Source organism: Orcinus orca, chromosome 5 (genome assembly GCF_937001465.1).
Source record: "Orcinus orca chromosome 5, mOrcOrc1.1, whole genome shotgun sequence".
Lineage (NCBI taxonomy): Eukaryota > Metazoa > Chordata > Mammalia > Artiodactyla > Delphinidae > Orcinus > Orcinus orca.
Window position 1 is genome coordinate 130,666,438 of NC_064563.1, and position 20,696 is coordinate 130,687,133.

Below are 20,696 nucleotides of genomic sequence, written 5' to 3' on the forward strand. Positions count from 1 at the left end.
ATATTTCTTGACACTGGAGTTCTGTACCTAGTATTTAAACATTACTTATTTTCATCTTATTAAAACTTCACTTCTTGGGCTTCCCTGGTGGCGCAGTGGTTGGGAGTCTGCCTGCCGATGCAGGGTTCATGCCCCGGTCTGGGAAGATCCCACATGCCGCAGAGCGGCTGGGCCTGTGAGCCATGGCCGCTGAGTCTGTGCGTCCGGAGCCTGTGCTCCGCAACGGGAGAGGCCACAACAGTGAGAGGCCCGCGTACCGCAAAAAAACAAAACAAACAAACAAAAAACTTCACTTCTTGACCAGTCAGACAGAAATGGCTTAGAAGCCTTGTAAAGTATCGAGGAACAACAGATAAGGAGGAACAAGGAATCTCTTCAATTGCCAAATGTTTAAGAATCTGGTTTTCTACATTTTCTTTATCATAAATCAACCAGATGAAATATTCATTCATTGGGCATTAGCCCAGTTTTCTATTAATGTCTCAAATTGTGTTCAGGCATGAACAGTAATCAGTATGTTCTTATGACATTCATGTTTGACCCAAGTATTATACAGATCTCCAGAATCTGTCATCCTGACCCTCTAAGTTTGCTGCTGGGACTCTTTTTTAAAGACAGATCCCTTTCAGTCTTTACAAGATGTCATTGGAATGAATATCCACATCCTCCACAGATAAATCGCTATGTCCTTATTTACAACTATCCTACCGATGAATAAACTTCGGGAAAACATCTAGATGCCAGCTATCAGATCAAAGACTGCTGATTTTCCCAATGCCTGGTTACATAAAAAAATCAACTAGGAAGAGACAGAACCAAGTCAGATTAAATATAGAGTATGAGAGTATTTCCAGAGGAAAAACTATGATACCACAAAAAAAACCTCAGTTTTTAAAATAACAAATTAAAGTAAAATTTGAGGTCAGAAAGGAACACACATTTAAACCTTAGTGATCAAACTGTTCCCTCTAGTTTTTCTAGGTAAGCAGGAAAAACAAACAAACCAACAAACTCTAATTCCCCAATTATCTTCAAACAGGAGGTGTAGTGGGTTGTTGTAGAAAGATTTTTAAGAAATTAGCAAAATGCACATTAGGCTCTCTTTTCTATGAAGTCTATTGAAGAAACACACAAGGTCTTAATTCTACTAAGTCCAGTTAATTAGTGTGCATGAGCATCATCTACAGAATTTGGTAAAATTAAGATTCTTGGGGGCTTCCCTGGTGGCACAGTGGTTGGGAGTCTGCCTGCCGATGCAGGGGACGCGGGTTCGTGCCCCGGTCCGGGAGGATCCCACGGGCCGTGGAGCGGCTGGGCCTGTGAGTCATGGCCGCTGAGCCTGCGCGTCCGGAGCCTGTGCTCCGCAACGGGAGAGGCCATAGCGGTGAGAAGCCTGCGTACCGCAAAAAAAAAAAAAAAAAAAAAAAAAAAAAAAGATTCTTGGGCCCCATGACTAGGCATTTTCACTCAGCAGTTATGGCATAGGTCCACAAATTTTTAATGATAATAAACACACTCGGTAAATTCATTCTGAGGCAGGAAGCTCAGACATACTGCGTCCAAAATATAGTCCAATGCAGGGTGGCAATGTGCTGAAGGAAGAGCCTGCATATCTGATCTAATAATTAGAGCATCCTTCCTTTTCATCCCCAAAGCCCATAGTCAATCAACGCCAGCTCCCAGGTCAGTCAGCTCACCTAAGCAGCGGTAGGGAATCACAATGTGGGCATGGGTCTTGCACTGCTTCCGGCCTCTCTTGCACCAGTTCTGGATGGTCACTGGTTGGTTGGCTTCCACCACATTGGTGATCTGCAGTTCAGAGTAGACCTGGGAGAGCATACAAAAAGGGTAAATCGTTACCTGAGGCAGGGCTGGCACACAAGCACCCGTTGAACCGCCACTGTTATTCTAAGTTTTTCAAGCCTGCTCTAATTGTGAGCTAGCTTGGGGAATTCATGGTAAAGAAAAAGATCAAGAACCTATCATTCCATTCAAAACACCAAGCAATATAACTTTTACTTTATTTTACTGCACCCATTCCAGCTTAACATATTTTCTAGGGGAGATAAAATAGAAAGGGAGGAGGGGGCCCTCTTAAAAGCATGGGGTCATTTCAATGCAAAATAAAGTGGTGTGACAATGATACTCTGTAATGCCCTAAATAAATGTTATAGTAGATACACCTGGGAATATTACCATGACTTAAATTCAACCCTCCCATGTCTTACTCAATTAGGCAAATATTTCACATACAGAATATGACACACAGCAAGCTTCCTACATAAAAATCTTTATCTTTATTCAAAGTAATTTACATAAGAATAATTTATCAAACAGTTATCATGACTGTCATTTAGATAAAGAATTGCATTGATGAATCTCTTCCCTTGAAAATTACAGCCCTTTGCTCTGATTACTGTTCTCAACAAATCATGGTGTTTACTGAGCACTTGGAAAGAAATGGAAACTTGATGAACTAAAATATATTTGTGAAAATATCAAATCCCTTCTATTTATTAATAATAGTAGAGATTTGAAGGAAAAATATAAACATAAAAATTTATTTCTAAAATGGGCTTTCCCTTGCATAAATCTTGCATTTCACCAGGGTTGCTGTTTTGCCAGTTAAATACAATGAAGAGAGAAAAGCATATGGGAACTGAGGGTAGAACCAAGGGAATGGTTATAATAATGGGCCATGAAATCTAAAGTGGGACTATGAAGGTTGAGATACACGTTTAAAAGGCTGTAGTATCAATGAGTGGTGGTGTGTGCTACAGAATTTTGTCCTAAAGATACCAAAGAAAATGGGGTGGTTAGAAGCAGTACTTGGAGAGTCAGAGAGCTGAAATTAAGATTCTGGGGGAGTTACAGTTATTGGTAATTGCAAGGAATATAACATGAGTATCAGAGGGCATGGCTGAAAAAGAATGATAAAGGCAAGATCACAGGAGGAATGAAAATAAAAAAAACAGAAGCTGGAATCTTGGATCATCAAGGTCGATATTCAAATCACCTAAGAATGGGGCTTCCCTGGTGGCGCAGTGGTTAAGAATCCTCCTGCCAATGCAGGGGACACGGGTTCGAGCCCTGGTCCGGGAAGATCCCACATGCCGCGGAGCAACTAAACCTGTGTGCCACAACTAACTGAGCCTGCACGCTAGAGCCCATGAGCCACAACTACTGAAGCCCATGCGCCTAGAGCCCATGCTCTGCAGCAAGAGAAGCCACCGCAATGAGAAGACCATGTGCCGCAACGAAGAGTAGCCCCCTCTCACTGCAACTAGAGAAAGCCCGCACGCAGCAATAAAGACCAAACACAGCCAGAAATAAATACAAATAAAATAAATAAATTAAAAATCACCTAAGAATTACAAAAGATGCACTTGACTGAATGACAGAAGGTCAGGACCTAAAACCTTCAAAGATTGCCACTGCAGTAGAAAGAGCTCTCCAGATGCCTCCAAGAGGTGGAGGAGAGGGGTAAATTAGTCCAAGACCATGTATTTCACAGTTTGGGTGGGGGACATTTTAGGGCGAAGGAAAAAATGGTTTGGAAGTGAAAATGAGTGAGAAGGAAGACATCCCTACCTCTAGGCACAATGCTATGAGGGTTGCAAGGGAAGAGCTACCTGAGGAGGCTACAGGGGAAGCAGTGCCTTTGGGGAAATACCAGGTTTCAGAACAAGAAGATACTGTCAAACAGTATGGAGGTTCCTTAAAAAACTACAAATAGAACTACCATATGACCCAGCAATCCCACTACTGGGCATATACCCTGAGAAAACCATAATTCAAAAAGAGTCACGTACCAAAATGTTCATTGCAGCTCTATTTACAATAGCCTGGAGATGGAAACAACCTAAGTGTCCATCGTCGGATGAATGGATAAAGAAGATGTGGCCCATATATACAATGGAATATTACTCAGCCATAAAAAGAAACGAAATTGAGCTACTTGTAATGAGGTGGATAGACCTAGAGTCTGTCATACAGAGTGAAGTAAGTCAGAAAGAGAAAGATAAATACTGTATGTTAACACATACGTATGGAATTTAAGAAAAAAAAATGTCATGAAGAACCTAGGGGTAAGACAGGACCTACTAGAGAATGGACCTACTAGAGAATGGACTTGAGGATATGGGGAGGGGGCAGGGTAAGCTGTGACAAAGCGAGAGAGTGACATGGACATATATACACTACCAAACGTAAAATAGATAGCTAGTGGGAAGCAGCTGCATAGCACAGGGAGATCAGCTCGGTGCTTTGTGACCGCCTGGAGGGGTGGGACAGGGGGGGTGGGAGGGAGGTAGACGTAAGAGGGAAGAGAGATGGGAACATATGTATGGGAACATATGTATATGTATAACTGATTCACTTTGTTATAAAGCAGAAGCTAACACACCATTGTAAAGCAATTATACTCCAATAAGGATGTAAAAAAACAGAAGATACTGTCCACAGTGTGGGTTATGGATAGAAGGAATTTTTCTTATGATTGTCAGTCACATTCAAAGAGAGCATGCCATGATCCTGTCTTTATTTGTAATGTTGATATTTTGTTTGTTGTGGAGTTTGGGGCATTAATTTTTAGTGCACTAAAGGAGTTCCCTGGTGGCCTAATGGTTAGGATTCTGGGCTTTCACTGCCGTGGCCCAGGTTCAATCGCTGGGCAGGGAACTGGAAATCCCGCAAGCCACGTGAAACAGCCAACAATAAATAAATAAATAAACAAATAAATAAAAGACAAAATGGTTATATTTTTTAAAATTAGTGCATTAAAATATTATTTATCTTGCTTCCTGATTGCCTCACTTGCCTCACCCTTGTCCCAACCCCGAGGTCAATCAATTAAAAAATCAGACACTGAGAATGAATAAAAGCTGTGGTACATCCAATGGATTACCTAGCACTAAAAAGAAAGAAGCTATCAAACTATGAAAAGACATGGAGGAATCTTAGTTGAACATTACTAAGTGAAAGAAGCCAGCGTGAAAATACATGTATGATTCTAACTACATGACATTCTGGAAAAGGCAAAACTATGGCGACAGTAAAAAGACCAATGGTTACCAGGGGTTAGGGGGAAGGAGGGATGAACAGGAAGCACATAGAGGATTTGGGGGGCACTGAAATGATTCTATATGATACTGTAATGGTGAATACATGTCATTATACATTTGTCCAAACCCATAGAATGTACACCACCAAGAGTGGACCTTAAGGTCAACTATGGACTTTGGGTGATAATCACGTGACAATGTAGGTTCATCAATTGAAATAAATGTACTACTGTTCTGCTGGGGGATGTTGAGAAAGGGGGAGAAGCTATGTATGAGTCGGGGAAGGGGGTACACAGGAAATCTTTGCACCCTCCTCTCCATTTTGCCACAAACCTAAAACTGCTCTAAAAAAATAAAACGCTGATCAGTGTAGTACAAGGCAAATTCAATGGGGAGGTACATGCTATGAAAACACACAAAAAAGGATATCTAAATCAGATCCTGGGCGAGTACTGAGAAAGTTATTCTTCCAAAACACTTGCCAGTAACTTAGCTCTAAATGGAAACAGCTCTTTCCCTTTATTTTATTTTGTTCTTAAATATTTTAACTCTTCAATGCATGCATTTCAGTTGTAGATATGCGCAACTTGAAATGCCACTAAAATTTAATATCCCCAGGGTTTTTTCCTATATGATGAAAGGTGAAGAGTGGCTTTTTGTGCGGCAATATAATTCTCCCACCACCTCTCCTTGTTTATTATATCACAAAGTACAGCACTCATGAGTTATAAACTTTATGACACTAGAGAGTTTGCCATGAGGGACACAACATTATGTGCAGTAAAGTGTGCGTTACTATATTTTTCTAAAGGGGTTCTAGCTGCCACTTCACAGAAATATCACCCTGCTGAGGATTTTCTCAGGAGTTTTCAGTTTTCTATTAAAAAACTCCTACAGGCACAGTCAAGTCATATTTTCTTCTTTTTAAGTTAAAACCAAAAAGCTATCTGTAGGGTACAAATTGATAAGTTAAAAAAAAAAAAAGGTCTCTTGCTCATGATGTGCTCCATCTTCAGTGTCCTAAGGTATTGCACCAATAATACCTGGTACAACAGAGCAGTAACTTATTCGGTGGATAATTTTCTAGCAGATAGAACTGCATACAGACCAGTTAAGATCAGTGAAGACAGGGCTTCTCCCCTGAAGGTCACCAGAGAGCTTCACAAGGTGATCAGCCAAACACAAAATTCCCTTCCAGTTCCCACCCGGAAATCTAGGACATACATATGTGTTATTTACTGTGCTGCAACTCCTCTCTCCAGAACGTGGACAATGATAATTGTTAACAGGCAGTTGGAGGAGATTATAAAATCTGAACCACGTGACTCCCACAGGTAGTTTGCCTACTGCCTTAACAATGGAAACGGAAGTGGCAACTTCCATGCTTCCAGCCACTTTTTTTTTTTTTTTTTTTTTTTTTTGCGGTACGCAGGCCTCTCACTGCTGTGGCCTCTCCCGCTGCGGAGCACAGGCTCCGGACCCACAGGCCCAGCGGCCATGGCTCACGGGCCCAGCCGCTGCATGGCATGTGGGATCTTCCCGGACCGGGGCACGAACCCGCGTCCCCTGCATCGGCAGGTGGACTCTCAGCCACTGCGCCACCAGGGAAGCCCCCCAGCCACTTTTATCCTGAGACAAGGAGTTATTAATTCGACTTTGCCAAAGAGTATAAAAATTTGCTGTTCTCAATTCAGGAGGTATATTTTAAACAGGAGAGGAACACCAAACATTAAAGTGACAAAACTTCCTCTGAAGCACATCTAGTCCCAGTTAATCACAGTGATTACCACAGGCACAAGAAACCTCCAAGTCAGAAAGCAAACACCAGAACACAAAAACACAACAAAAAACATACTAAAGTTTCTGACAAAAATTCCGAGTACTAGATCTTATTTTTTATTAAGCAGGTCCAGTATATCACCAGAGACAAATAAGCGTTTTTGTGTTATGAGACAAATAAGCATCTCATGTTGAAAAAGTAGCATAGTCTTCGGCAAGAATAAAAATTAAAGTAATTAGGCATGCAAATGTGCTCGTGGTTAGTTGAGTCCCTGACTTTTCACCATAATTAAGTATAAGCATAGCTCAATGTTTTACATTTTCTTTGTGCGTCTCACATCTTAACATAGGAAATAAAGATATCTGAGATCCCTAACCTATTTAATTTGTATGTATTCCAACACATGCAACTGCATGTATTGCTAACACAACAAGCATTGCTGATGATTTGCTAAAACAGCAGGCATTAGCAAAACCCGACTTTTATACAGCCCCCTTCCTTTTCTAAAATGTATCCTATGTGCATCCCAGTTATGAGTGACTATTTTTTATTATTAAAAAATTTAGATGACAACAGCTGTATTAAGAAACACTTAAAGCAGAAACAAATCCAGCTTGTGCCAGTTACTTGAAAGGCAAACCATCCTCAGTTCCTACAAACCTTCCTGAATTACACAGGCAGCCGCTGAAGAAATACACACCCTGTGCCCCAAACACACTCTTCTTAAGACCCTAACATCACAGTTCAGATGCCCAGGCCCCGTAGGGTCTCCCAGGTGGACAAACCTCCTCCACTCACAGTGTAATAGATGTCAATCCCTCTCTCCCACTTCAGGAATGCTTTATTGTATTTATTGCAGTGCTCCTCACATTGGGGTTAGGTATACATGTGAACCACCTCCCCAGTGAAAATACACTTTCCAAGGGCAGGAAACACAATTTCCTCCTCCTGTGTTGCTCCACCTTCATTAACGTTGGTTTCAGGTGATCAGGAGGCTGCCAACATGCCTGCCCCTCTCTGCAGTGCTCTAGCCCCCCGTCCTCTGGAAGAGCACTCATTAGTGACCATATTTTAACTCTGCAGCTCCGGCCCCGTAGCTGGTTACAGCCTGAGGAAAGCACACTGAGGACGGCATTCTCCTTCCTCGAGAGTTGTGAACTAACACATCCAGGCTCTGGTTAGATGAGGGAGGATACACGGCTGGCAGGCAGGGTAAGTCATAGCCAGAGATGGCGCCTGTCAAAACCCGCAGGGGAATGGGAACTAGGCCTCTGGAAGAAGCAGGGAAATAAGAGGTACAGAGAGAGAAGCTAAGATGCGACAGCTGTGTACCCAAGACAGCGATAGACAGCGAACAAGACAGGGACCACCTGAGCACCTCTAACGCCAGCGAGGCGTGCCGCAGCTCCTTCAATAAGCCCCCTTTTAAACATAAGCTATTTTGGTAGCTTTATTTCCCTTCCGAATGAACAACACCCAAGAAAAAAGCCCAGCTCAAAAGTTGGTTCACTAATGTTCCCTTCCCTGATCACTTCAGCCTCTGAATCCAAAGCATTTTATCCGATCGCTTGTATTTGGTCACCGACCACTTTCCACCTCCTATTACACTGGTGTGCCTTCCTGCCCCATTAGAACATACACTCCTTGAAGGCAGGGACAATATGATTCATTTTTGTGTTCCCTCAATGGTGGTCAACACTGTGATAGCACAGTAAGTGCATGATAAATAGGTAATGATTATTTCTTGCTAAGTTCAGTCCATTAGACATAGGGAAATTTAGTATATATTAAGCTCCCATTGGGTATTATCAATGTATCTCTTAAAAAAGATTATCTGAATAGTATGATATTATAGTTGGATTATAAGCTTTTGAGAAAAATAAGCACTCAGTGCCTTCTAATATTATTCTTCCAAGTATGATGTAGCAACTTTTACCAGTGATAACATCTTATATAAAAAGCAATAGATTAATGTTAATAAATACACAGCTGAGGAAGATACTTAGGAAGATTAAAAGCCAAGCTCTCACTTAGGCTAAGGAGGCCCATCTGACTGGCCCAGGCATCTGTAACAAGCAGTTATTTTGGCCATACAAACATGTTTTATCTTTGAAAGCAAATCTATCTGTACATATATTTTAAAAAAATTTTTTAAGTAAACTGAAGAAATTTCAAATACTAATAACCAAGAGAGGTAGAGTAGAAACAATCTTAGATCCATATTAGAAGGTTGTAGTTGGTAACTTAATTGGTTTTCCTTACTACAGAAAACTACCTTAAAACTTGGTCACCATCAGAACACTTTCATTCTAAATTTTAAAAATCTAGAGTCTCCCTTTCTCTCTCTCTCTCTCTCCCTCTCTCTCTCTCTCTTTCTCTGTCTATCCAAATTGAAAATATATTAATCTCAGACAAAATGACATTTAAGTTGTTAAATACACAAACCAAGAAAATACATGGATGATATTTAAGAAAGCCAAGAACATATAGGTATATATACAGAAATATAAAAATATTTAAGACATATATTGTCAGAGTCCTACAAAAACTTTCCTTTATTTGCAACATTAAGGACAAACAGAAAAGTAAAAAAAAAAAAAAAAAAAAAAAAATGTGGGCTTCCCTGGTGGCGCAGTGGTTGAGAGTCCGCCTGCCGATGCAGGGGACACGGGTTCGTGTCCCGGTCCGGGAAGATCCCACATGCCGAGAGCGGCTGGGCCCGTGAGTCATGGCCGCTGAGCCTGCGCGTCCGGAGCCTGTGCTCCGCAACGGGAGATGCCACAACGGTGAGAGGCCCGCGTACCGCAAAAAAAAAAAAGGACAAACAGGGGAACCCTTGGAGTATCCTTCTGCAAAGGCCACCTGGGACAAGGGATTAATTCATGCCAAAAGTCATATTTACACACAACTAGATTCCAAATGACCAAGGATATTTCAAGAACACAAAATCAAATGTGGCTAATAAAAAGCTGTAAACAGAGTTAATGGTCAGGGTCATGGGAATTGCTCCTAATTCTGAAAAAATTTGCTCACTGTTCTTTCTAGTCTTTCAACATTTAAAATCAATTTTTAATCAAATTCTCCAGTATATTTCTTTTTGAAAAAATATGCTAGAAATTATGTAGTGTTATTAAACTGGTGTTTTAAACATGTGAGTTAGAAGTCAATAAATAACGTGTGTTCCTTTAGTTCATCTTAATCAATTTACAGCTGTGCAAAAGGGATAAGCAACACATCTATCTGCACAAGGGCCTTGCAAAAAATAATGTGGACTCTGAAGGAGGTAAGATAGAGAACTGGGATTCCAGACTTCTCAAAGAACAAGAGTGACTAGATTTTATAATTATTGGAGTGATAAGCACAGGGGGCATTTATTATACTATTCTTTCTACCTTTACATATGCTTGAAATTTTGAATTAAAAAGAACTAAAAGTTAAAAAACGAGTCCAGTGGAAACAAAGTCATGCTTTTAAATTTACATTACAAGTGAAAAAACAAAAATATAAACAAATCAAGATCTTAAATGCATGATGGCACCTAGGTAGCATGTATGAACAATACATGAAACAAAAAATCAAACTCTATAGTAAAATGGTATAGAGGTAGCCTAATCATAGGATATTTTCATCCTGTGAAAGTTTTACATATCAATTTCTTTTCCAAAGAACATATCCAAGAGAAGTATAAAAAATATATGTAATTGAAGGTTTATTATGTGTCTGAATCATTGCAAATGTTTTATGTGTAGCAGGTCATGTAAACCTCTATCAGTTGATAATGGCTCCATTTCATAGAAGATGAAATTGATGAAGTTAGAACACAACAATGAAAGTAGGTGACATCTCCGTTACGGGTTATCACAGGAAATTAAATATATAGTTCCCTGTGCTATACAGTAGGACCTTGTTGTTTATCCATTCTATATATAATAATTTGCATCTGCTAACTCCAAACTCCCAATCCTTCCCTCCTCCACCCCCCTTCCCCTTGGCAACCACAAGTCTGTTCTCTATGTCTGAGTCTGTTTCTGTTTTGTAGATAAGCTCATTTGTGTCATAATTTAGATTCCACACATCACTTTGCTGTACAGCAGAAATTGACACAGCATTGTAAATCAACTATACTTCAATAAAATAAATTAAAAAAAGAAAATTTATCATAAACTTTAAAAAAAAGTAGATGATATCTCTGAGCACTCAAAGAGTGTATTAATTTTAAGTTCTAAACTACTTCCACTTCAGAGTCTAAGCCAAAACAAAGCGTGTGCTAAACAATATATTTTTGTTTCTGGATTAAAATAACATAGTCTCTCCTTTAAAATTTTCTGGAACACAAAGAAAAATAATATCTTAAATTGTTTCTCAACATAAATTCTTGTAGTAATGAGAGATATTGGAGACAATATCTAATTTAATTGAGAAGGAGAACTGGAAACTGAAGTTGTTCTCTGATTACAATGTTTTTTTAATTTATTTTATTTAATTTATTTATTTTTGGCTGCATTAGGTCTTCGTTGCTGCGTGCAGGCCTTCTCTAGTTGCGGTGAGGGGGGGCCGCTCTTCGTTGTGGTGAGTGGGCTTCTCATTGCAGTGGCTTCTCTTGTTGCAAAGCATGGGCTCTAGGTGTGTGGGTTTCAGCAGTTGTGGCATGAGGGCTCAATAGTTGTGGCTCGCGGGCTGTAGAGCACAGGCTCAGTAGATGTGGCACATGGGCTTAGTTGCTCCGCGGCATTCCCGGACGAGGGCTTGAAGCCATGTCCCCTTGCATTGGCAGGCGGATTCTTAACCACTGCGCCACCAGGGGAGCCCTCTGATTACAATTTAATGAGGTGCTGGGAAGCAAGATGCAGCTGATGAAACACCAGTGCAATAATGGAAAGTACGTGCAGTGCTGTGTTTTCACAATGATGACCTTATCTAAGAGCAAGGCACAGAAAATGTTTCAGGGCACCAGCCTATTTCCCAATAACGTGGCCCAAGTCTGTTTCTGACATTGTATGCAAATATATTGTCATATGCATACACTCATACTTAGAATTGGAAAATATTGTGCAAGAACCTTGTACGACGTGTAAGTCAGTCATACCAACGTGCTGAATGTAAAGACAAATGAGGAAGGTACGGACACCAAAATAAATAGGACAGGACACGAATGTGAAAACACAAACAGATGTATCCACGTACAGCCAAGATCCTCATTCTCTCTCTGTCAATTTATGTCTAATTTTCTAATTTTTAAAATGTCAAATCTATTGTTAATCAAGTATACTCCAATATAAAATAAAAATTAAAAAAGATATATAAAAAAACAAACTTTAAAAAAATGTCCAATCTATACAAGATTATTTATTTGTACCTCAATAAAGCTAAAAAGAAAAATATATTATAGAAAAAAACATTTTAAATAAATAAATAAGGCGGCAAATATAAAAGTCCGTAGTGTTACTGCAAATATGTAATAACTGAGTATGCATTTCGGAAAGAGCTATATAGTAACAAGGACAAATGTTAAATCAAACATTAATCTCATTAAATGAAAACTGTGTGGGAAAAAATATTCAAACTGGTTTCATCTCTTTTACCTCTGAATCCTATGGTTTATGCAAGCAATCCTTATAAGCATACAGACCAATAATGCAGAAAATATATCTGTACTCGTATATAGATAGCTGGATACCTCTACTTAAAATTTTTCACTTAATATGAATTTTTGCATCTTTCAAATACCAAAACCACAAAGCATAGGTGCCTGTCATCTATAGGTCAATTTTAAGCTCAAAAAGGTAGACGGCACACAGAGCAAAATAATAATGGCCAAGAATGTTCCACAGCTTCTACCATGGCAGTGTGTCTATGATATGCCCTCAAAGTTGATTAGATTTAAAGGATCTCGTGTTGTTATTTTTAAAATTAATTTTAACTTCACATCACTACAGAATGAAGGCAGCAAGGTTGACAAACAAGTCTCGTCTGGGAGTCCCTGTCATGTTATATATTTTAGAGTAGACAGCTGGGCAAAGGAAATGGCTTTGTTTAACTCATCAGCTTTTGTTTGGTCCAGGCACTGGTATGCTTTGTTCGGCGATCCTGTTAACTTATAGACAAAACAGCTGTTCATTTAGAGCAAGAAGGTTAAAGAAACAGAAAACACATACTGTTAATTGTGGAAAAGAAAACACTTAGGAAAAAGAGAGTTTACCCATAATCTAATAGAAAGACTAGAAACAAAGCCACATTCACCTAAGTTTCCCAGATGGAAATCTCTGCCAGCACTTGAGGCTTAACGTGTTCAAAGCTCCCTCCAGAGACCTGCTCCCAGTGTAAATTAGCAGAGCCGTGGACACCTGCTCTAAGCCCCTGCCTCCCAGGATGTGTTCTGCATGTTAGGGATGCAGAGGGTTGAAGAGCCTGGGTTTTAAGTTCTCTCCTTAAAAGAGGAGGAAGAACAGTACTGAGACTTACACAATTTCTCGTTGAATTGACCATATTTAACTTTTACAATACACTCCTGTGTGCTCCTATCATAAAAGGAGGACGTGGTCTAAGATTGGTTAAGCAGCTTTCCTGGACTGCTCAGGTGTCAAAGAGCAAAGGCTGCATCTGAATGAAGGTTTGATAGGGAAGCCCATGCTTTGCCTTCACTGTGCTTGACCCTAAGGGCTCCCTTATAACAGCATCTTGGGGTATCTCATATGTGCTCATCTATACAACAAGGATGGGCATGATGATCTTTCCTATCCCTTTCACACTAGCATCTTGAGATTGGAATTCCCTTCTCTCCCCAATCCAAATCACCCTTAGATATAGGCTAATTTTTCCAAAAGTGTCTTGACCAGAAAACACTCCTGCTAAAAACAATCCCATAGCCCTTACTCATCTCTAGAATTAGATCTCAAAACCCAGATTTACAATCAAGATCCTCTACTTTACAGCCCCATTCTACATTTTCAATTTCCTAAATTCTTTTCTCAATATATCTAATTGTGTGTTTAGAAGCTCCTATGAGCCAACAATGTTGTCTGGCCACTCAGCAACACCTGACACGAAATCTCATCTTGAATCAGGAAATATCTGCTCAATTTGCCTGAAATAAATTTGGGACAGAATAAAACTCTTCAGATGAAGAACTGAAGTATACTTCCAATATTTTCTTCTCTCAACCTAAAGCCTTTGGTTTAAATAAAACAGTGTTGTTTTTCTTTCTTTTGAAATGAAACCTCATTTCATTCAAAAGAAAGAGGACAACAAAATCTAAAAATTCTAATTTTTCTTCCTAGGCTTTATAATGTATGTTTCAAGGGGAATATTATCCTAGTTTTGATATACTTATAAGACTTCTAGGTTCTTTAGGCCAATACCTGGGTAATGTAACAGTTCATTAAGGCAAGTGGCCACCTTAGGCTGTTAAATGATGAATAATTTACATAGCTATTTTCAAATTGTTTCTGCGATGGCAGCACTTTCTATATCTAGTATAGAATGAAGGAAAGGAACTTTTTTCTACCAAAGGACCACAGAGGACAATAATCGTCAAGGGAACATCTGTTGTCATCTATTACTGCACACAAACTATCCCAAAACTTAATAGCTTCAAACAGTAAGCATTTCTTATCTCACACAGTTTCTGGGCCTGAGGAGTCTGGAAGAGACTGAGCTGAGTGATCCCGTCTCTTACAAGGGTGCAGTCAAGATGTCAGCTGGGGCTGAGGTTAAATGAAGGCTTGACTAGGCTACAGGATCCACTTCCAAGTGGTTCATTCATTGCCTGGCAAGTGACTGCTGGCTGGCTGCTGGCAGAAGCACCGAGGTCCTCAGCACATGCACATCCCTACAGTGCTGCTTGAGTGTCCTCATGACATGGCGGCTGGCTTCCACCATAGCAAAAGTATGTAAGGTAGAAGCCACGTGCTCTTTATGATCCAGCCTCAAATGTCGTACACGTCATTTCTGTAATATCCTCCTGCACACTGCGGGAGGAGACTAAGGACTACGTGTGGATGCGAATACGAGGAGGGAGGCAAGCACTGTTGGGAGCCATCTTGGAGGTTAGCCACCACATAATAATTTAGAATTCCTCACAATTCTGTGAGTTGACTGAGCGATTCTTCACATGGTGTCGTCAGCTAGAGTACTGCAAGGAAGCCTGCGAAGTCCATCCTGGCCTTGCATACGTGGCTGGTGTGGGCAGCTGCCTGGGAGCTCAGGTAGGGCTATTGAATGAGGGCCTCCATTCTCTTCTACTTGGGCGTCTCCACATGGCTGCCTTCCCAGAGTGCAAAAGGAGACACTTCTAGGCCGAATTAAGGCTTAGACCCAGAACTAAACCAGCACCACTACCACTCTATTCTACTGGTTAAAACAAGTCTCATGTCCAACCAAGATTGAAGGGGAGGTTGTAACTGCTAGAAAACATAATTCAGTAGTCAACAGTAGAACATATTAACACAGGGTCACATAAAGAACCATCTAGGGTTGCTTCCTGTTTTCAGGAAGTGTACCTAGTGATCATTTAGTACATTTAACTGAATATTTAAGGACCTGCTATATGTTTATCACTCTACTATTGAGCATTATCATGGCACCTACATCTCAAATGGGTAAAAATAAACTGAGGGCAAATTTGGACTGAGGGCCAGCAACCCCTAACTCTTGCTTAAAAGTTTCTTTAGGATTCTATCAATGGAAAGAAACAGTCTCTGCAGGAGGAGACCACAAGGCCATTTCAGGAGAGGTTCTTTCAGTGTAGAGAGCAGGGCAGAACACCTGCCCTATTCAGTTCCAATCTCTGTGCCAACAACAGGCCGTCCACAAGCAGTTACTAAATGACAAACCACATGCTCTGAGTCAGAGCCGAGTGTTGCATAAAATGCTTTGTAAAGCATGATCTCTAGAAACAGTAATTCTCAGTGACACTTTAGGCCTAAAATCCTTTTGCCCAAAGGAGCGAAAGTAAGTCCTAGTCTTAGCTCAGGCTGCCATAACAAATTACCGTAGACCAGGTGGCTTAAATAACAGGAATTTATTTTCTCACAGTTCTGGAGGCTGGAAGTCTAAGATAAGGGTACCAGCATGGTTGGGTTCTGGTGAAGGTTCTCTTCCTGGCTTGCAGATTGCCACCTTCTCTCTAGGTTCTCACATTATCTTTTTGTGTGAACAGTCAGAGAAAGCAAACTGTGCAAGCTCTCTGGTGTCTTTTCTTATAAGGGCACTAATCCCATCACAAAGCTCCCATCGTCATGACCTCATCTAAACTTCATTACCTACCAAAGGCTCCATCTCCAAATACCATCCCATTGGACCTTAAAGCTTCACCATATGAATTTTGGGAAAGACACAAACATTAAGTCTATAGCAGTCCTCAATACACATTTGATGAAAAAAAAAAAAATGAAAGAATAGTGCTGACTGTGCTAATAAAAAAATGTAAAGAAAATTTTTATATTTCAAATATGCAAGTATTTGAATGATGACTGGGCAAAAACATAACTATTATGATTGGGGAACAGGAGGGAATTTATGGGTACCAAGAATGTGTATGCTAGGAGATAAAACGCTGATTACACAAACCTAAGTTTCAAACTATCTTCCCAATCAAACTTTATAAGGGCTTTATAAGAGCAAAGGTAAAAGACTCGATTTTTACTTTTTTCTCCCTAATCTTGCCCTTGACCAACAATAGGACCAAAGAAATCAGGAGGCAAAAATGCCAACATTAATAATAACAACAAAACAACCAACAGCAGGGAATACAAACTGAGAGGAACGTGAAACTATGAAAGATATGGACTAGATAATTCACTATCAAAAAAAAATATTTGACACATCATATTAAGCTAAGCACCAACAGATACGATGTGCAGCTATACAAGTGAGTTAAATTGGTTAGCAAAAGGTCAAAAAGAGGTCACGATCATGAGTTCAGTTGGTTTCATTCTGTCCTAGGACCACAGACTGCTCACAGCTGCCTCTCTGATTCAGCCAGCTGTCTCTAAAACATCTGTGTTTTGGTCACAAGAGGGACTGAGAACATAAAGAAAAAAATGATTCATCACTACTGAGAGAAAGTAATCAGTAAATGAATAGCACTGTAAATGGTGACAGTAATGGGTTTTGTACATTTAAAAAAAAGGGAATTTGCACAATGATGCCAGAATATAGTGGATAAGCATCTTCATGGTGCTGAACAAACATACTTATCAACCTGGAATTCTATACATAACTAAACTATTGTTCAATAAGAACAACTTCTGGAAATAACTAAGTAAGATGACAGGTACCCAAAAAAATAGAGGAATCAAAATAAACATTATGGGAATAGAGATGCTTTGGTGAAAGGATTTGCTGTAAACACTCAATCCAGTTAAAGACAGAACCTACGACTGTGAGAATTATGACAACAGAACAGACCATAATATTAAACTTCAAAAATATAAAAATGATATAGCTTACAAAATCTGTGAGAAGGGGAGTTGGAAAAATTACAAACATGATTTTCTTTGGCTTTCTTAGCAGGGAGTCAATTAACTGTCTAAAATTAAAATATGGAGCTAAAAGAAAATAAAGGAAAATAAACATTTTCCAATAACACACACAAAAATTCAATCCTACAAATGAAACTATTATTTCTAATTATAAAAGAAAAAATTTAGACTACCTACAAAGTGGAAAGTGGCAGAAAGACCCTAAAATATCAATAAGCAATGTTCTAGATAGTTTAGGATGCACCATTCAATAGAAAAAGTTGAACACTGTTTAAACGTTCTGAGTGAACACCTCTCCAGCACCCACCCCCCAATACCTTCCCCAAAGCTGGTTAAAGTCATGATGTGAATTCCCTCAGCTACCTACTCTCCAACCTATAAAACTTTTAAAAGGCATTGTGTGTTTCTAAGCCCATTGTGTTGGGCTTTGGTCATTATTCTATTTTGCCCCCATGCCACTCTTCAACCTTTTTTCTGGCAAGAGCTCCTCTCCCCACACCAGTTGGCTCTGGTTGGGATGCCAAACAAGCCATACACCCTCATGACCAAGGTGGGCCAGTCCCAGTACATACTGAGTCCTTGTGGATATGGTGACTAGTCCAAAGATAGATGGGTGACTGAAAGCAGGACCAACGAGAACCCTATCTGGGAATTAGAATGCACACTGGCAGAATGGGGTTGGAAATCCAAACTGGAACAACAAACTCCCAGAGTTGCCATCTTCCCTGGCCTCCTAAAGGAAGCCATCTTTGCAGGAGAAAATGAGGTGAACATAAAGGAGAAAGGATAAGTGGAAAACAAGAGACCCCAACAGAGAAATTCCAGGCAGCACTTAGTCTCAGTTTCGATATCTGAGGACCCAGTTACTGGTTGCCTTTTTTAAAATTCTGTAAGCTATACCTATCCCAAGATCCTCTCCATCAATGGGAGAAAATATTCTCCATGTACGAGTAGATTTCAATCACCTGACAACATAAACTGCCTAATTAACCCACCCTATTTCCCCATCTTTTATTCTCTTTTCTAAGACTCAGCCAGTCACTAGTTTTCTTATGATGGATCTACCCTTCCTACAGTTTAGTGTAAGCTTCCCTCAGCTAAAGTTCCTTCTCTTTAAAAACAAAGCCCAACAAAAAACAAAGCCTTTCCCTTTTCCATGAATTGCCCACAGGCTCTTTGCCTCTTGGACTTTCCTCAGAGAGACCACAGATGGCATCAACACCCATACATGTTATTCTTCCTGGAACCTACTGTAATTTGACTCTTCCCATGCTATTCCCTTGAAATTGCTATCTTAAAGATCAATAATGAACTTTTATTTGCCAAATTAGGAGACTGTTTTATTATTAAAAATGTCCATTATTCAGAAAGGGGCAAAAGAGATTATGTACTGGGTGTTCTAGCAGTGAAATGCAGGTGTTGTCTTCCAGAGCCTGGGGTGGTAGGGGAAAAGATGACCTGATTAAACAGGGTATGTTCTTCTGATTGACTCTCTATAGGCTACTTTACAACCCTGTAGGAGTAGATACTGTAGATACCTGATAGCAATGCAAATGTTTTCTGTCTTATGCAATGCAGATCAGATAATTCCTGTTCACAGCCCTGTGAATGAAGTTTGTTGAAAAAGGATTTAAATCTCTTCAAGTCAAACTGGTTAACATCTTACAGGTTACCTCATCAATTAATGAACTGAGTAAAAGTTTTGATACGCATTCATTTTGCAAGGCAGTCATGAGTTGCCTTGTCAAAAATTATACTTCAGTCACTTCTGGTCTGCATCACACTTGCACTCTCATCATTTTCCTCATTTAGATATTAACCTGGCTCGACTTCCAGAACATAATACCACCTAATTCTGATCCTAGGTTTCTTTGTTCCCCTTAAATGTTGCAAATCACCAAGTTTCTTTCCCAGGATTCTTTCCCAGAGGCATCATGACGGTAAAATGAGGGCAAACACTTGGCAAGGTAGCTCAGTACCTTGTTAATGCTCAATAAAATTTAGTTGGTACTAGCATTATCAACATTATCGCCATGTGCCAACATCATCATCATCAGTTTTTAAGTTGCTAAAATTATTTTATAAGCCTTTCTCAGCCCTGCGATCTCCCTCTAAGAACATGTCCTGTATCTTACTCATCATTGCACCCAGAGATATAAGTCTGAAGGAGGAAGAGAGAACCACTGGACTCTAGAAAAGTATTCATATAATCATCTTGCACTAAAATATTTTTAATGAAAGACATATTTAAAAGGCCCCAAATAAGCCTCTCTAACTCCCAAGCACCAGTAAAATTCTGGGGGAAGGCCTGGAGGGACTCTTCACTTCCGCTTCCCTCTCCCACTTGCTAGATCATGGAATCTAAGACCCTTACAGCCCAGAGTCACTGGTGGAATGGGGCGAGGCAGGACAGCAACAGTGTTCAATGGAAATATAATATAATGGAAACATAATGCCAGTGTAATGTTAAATTCCACAGTAGCTACACTGAAAAGTAAAAAGACACAGTTGAAATTCATTTTAATAACATACATATTCACAATTTAGTAACATATAGATGATGTTTACAACAGTATATACAAAGTATTATCATTCCAATATGCAATCAATATGAAATTATTGATGTGATTATTTTATACTCTTTCTTCATGTAAATCTTTGAAATATGGTATTTGTTGATATCTTACACTTATAGCACACATTATAGCCACACTGCAGGCACTCGACAGCCATGCGCCGCTAGTGGCTACTGCCCTGGACAGCTCTGGAGTAGAGGCTCCAGTTGGGTCCCAGGGAACTGAGAAACTAGATATGAGGTCAGAGTGACAAAGCAAGGGGGTGGTTTTTGTTTTTGTTTAGTTTTTTCAGGGTCAGAGTGCTCATATTGACCAGCCTTCTGACTCAGTCCTTCATGATGATTCACAATAAAGTGGTGATTGATAAGTTTATTTATTTTTAATTTAAAATTAATTCTTATTGGAATATAGTTGGTTTACAATGTTGTGTTAGTTTCTGCTGTACAGCATAGCGAATCAGTTATACATATACATATGTCCACTCTTTAGAGTGGATATATGTACATGTATCTTTGGATACATATACATCAAATATGTGATTCTATAGAATCAATCTATAGATTGATTCTATAGAATCAACTTTTAGATTCTATTCCCATATAGGTCATTACAGAGTACTGAGTAGAGTTCCCTGTGCTATACAGTACGTTCTTATTAGAGGGTGACTTTTGGAAATGCTAATGTACAGTCATTCTCTTTCTTTTAAAATAATAAACACCTTCCATGACACATCCTGGTGTTACAGAATAGAGATCAAATTCATTAAAAGGGTCCACAAGGCCTGATGGTCTGGCCC

At 39.7% G+C, this 20,696-nt stretch overlaps 1 protein-coding gene across 6 annotated transcripts in view; it reads right to left on the reverse strand.

Moving 5' to 3' along the window:
• APP (amyloid beta precursor protein) overlaps positions 1-20,696 on the reverse strand; it is a 278,797-nt gene that overhangs the window by 198,010 nt on the left and 60,091 nt on the right. For all 6 annotated transcript variants that reach the window (XM_004264478.2, XM_004264484.3, XM_004264482.3 and 3 more), the window contains exon 3: positions 1,698-1,827. In XM_004264478.2, coding sequence (XP_004264526.1) covers positions 1,698-1,827 — 130 coding nt within the window. The remainder of the gene's footprint in view (positions 1-1,697; positions 1,828-20,696) is intronic.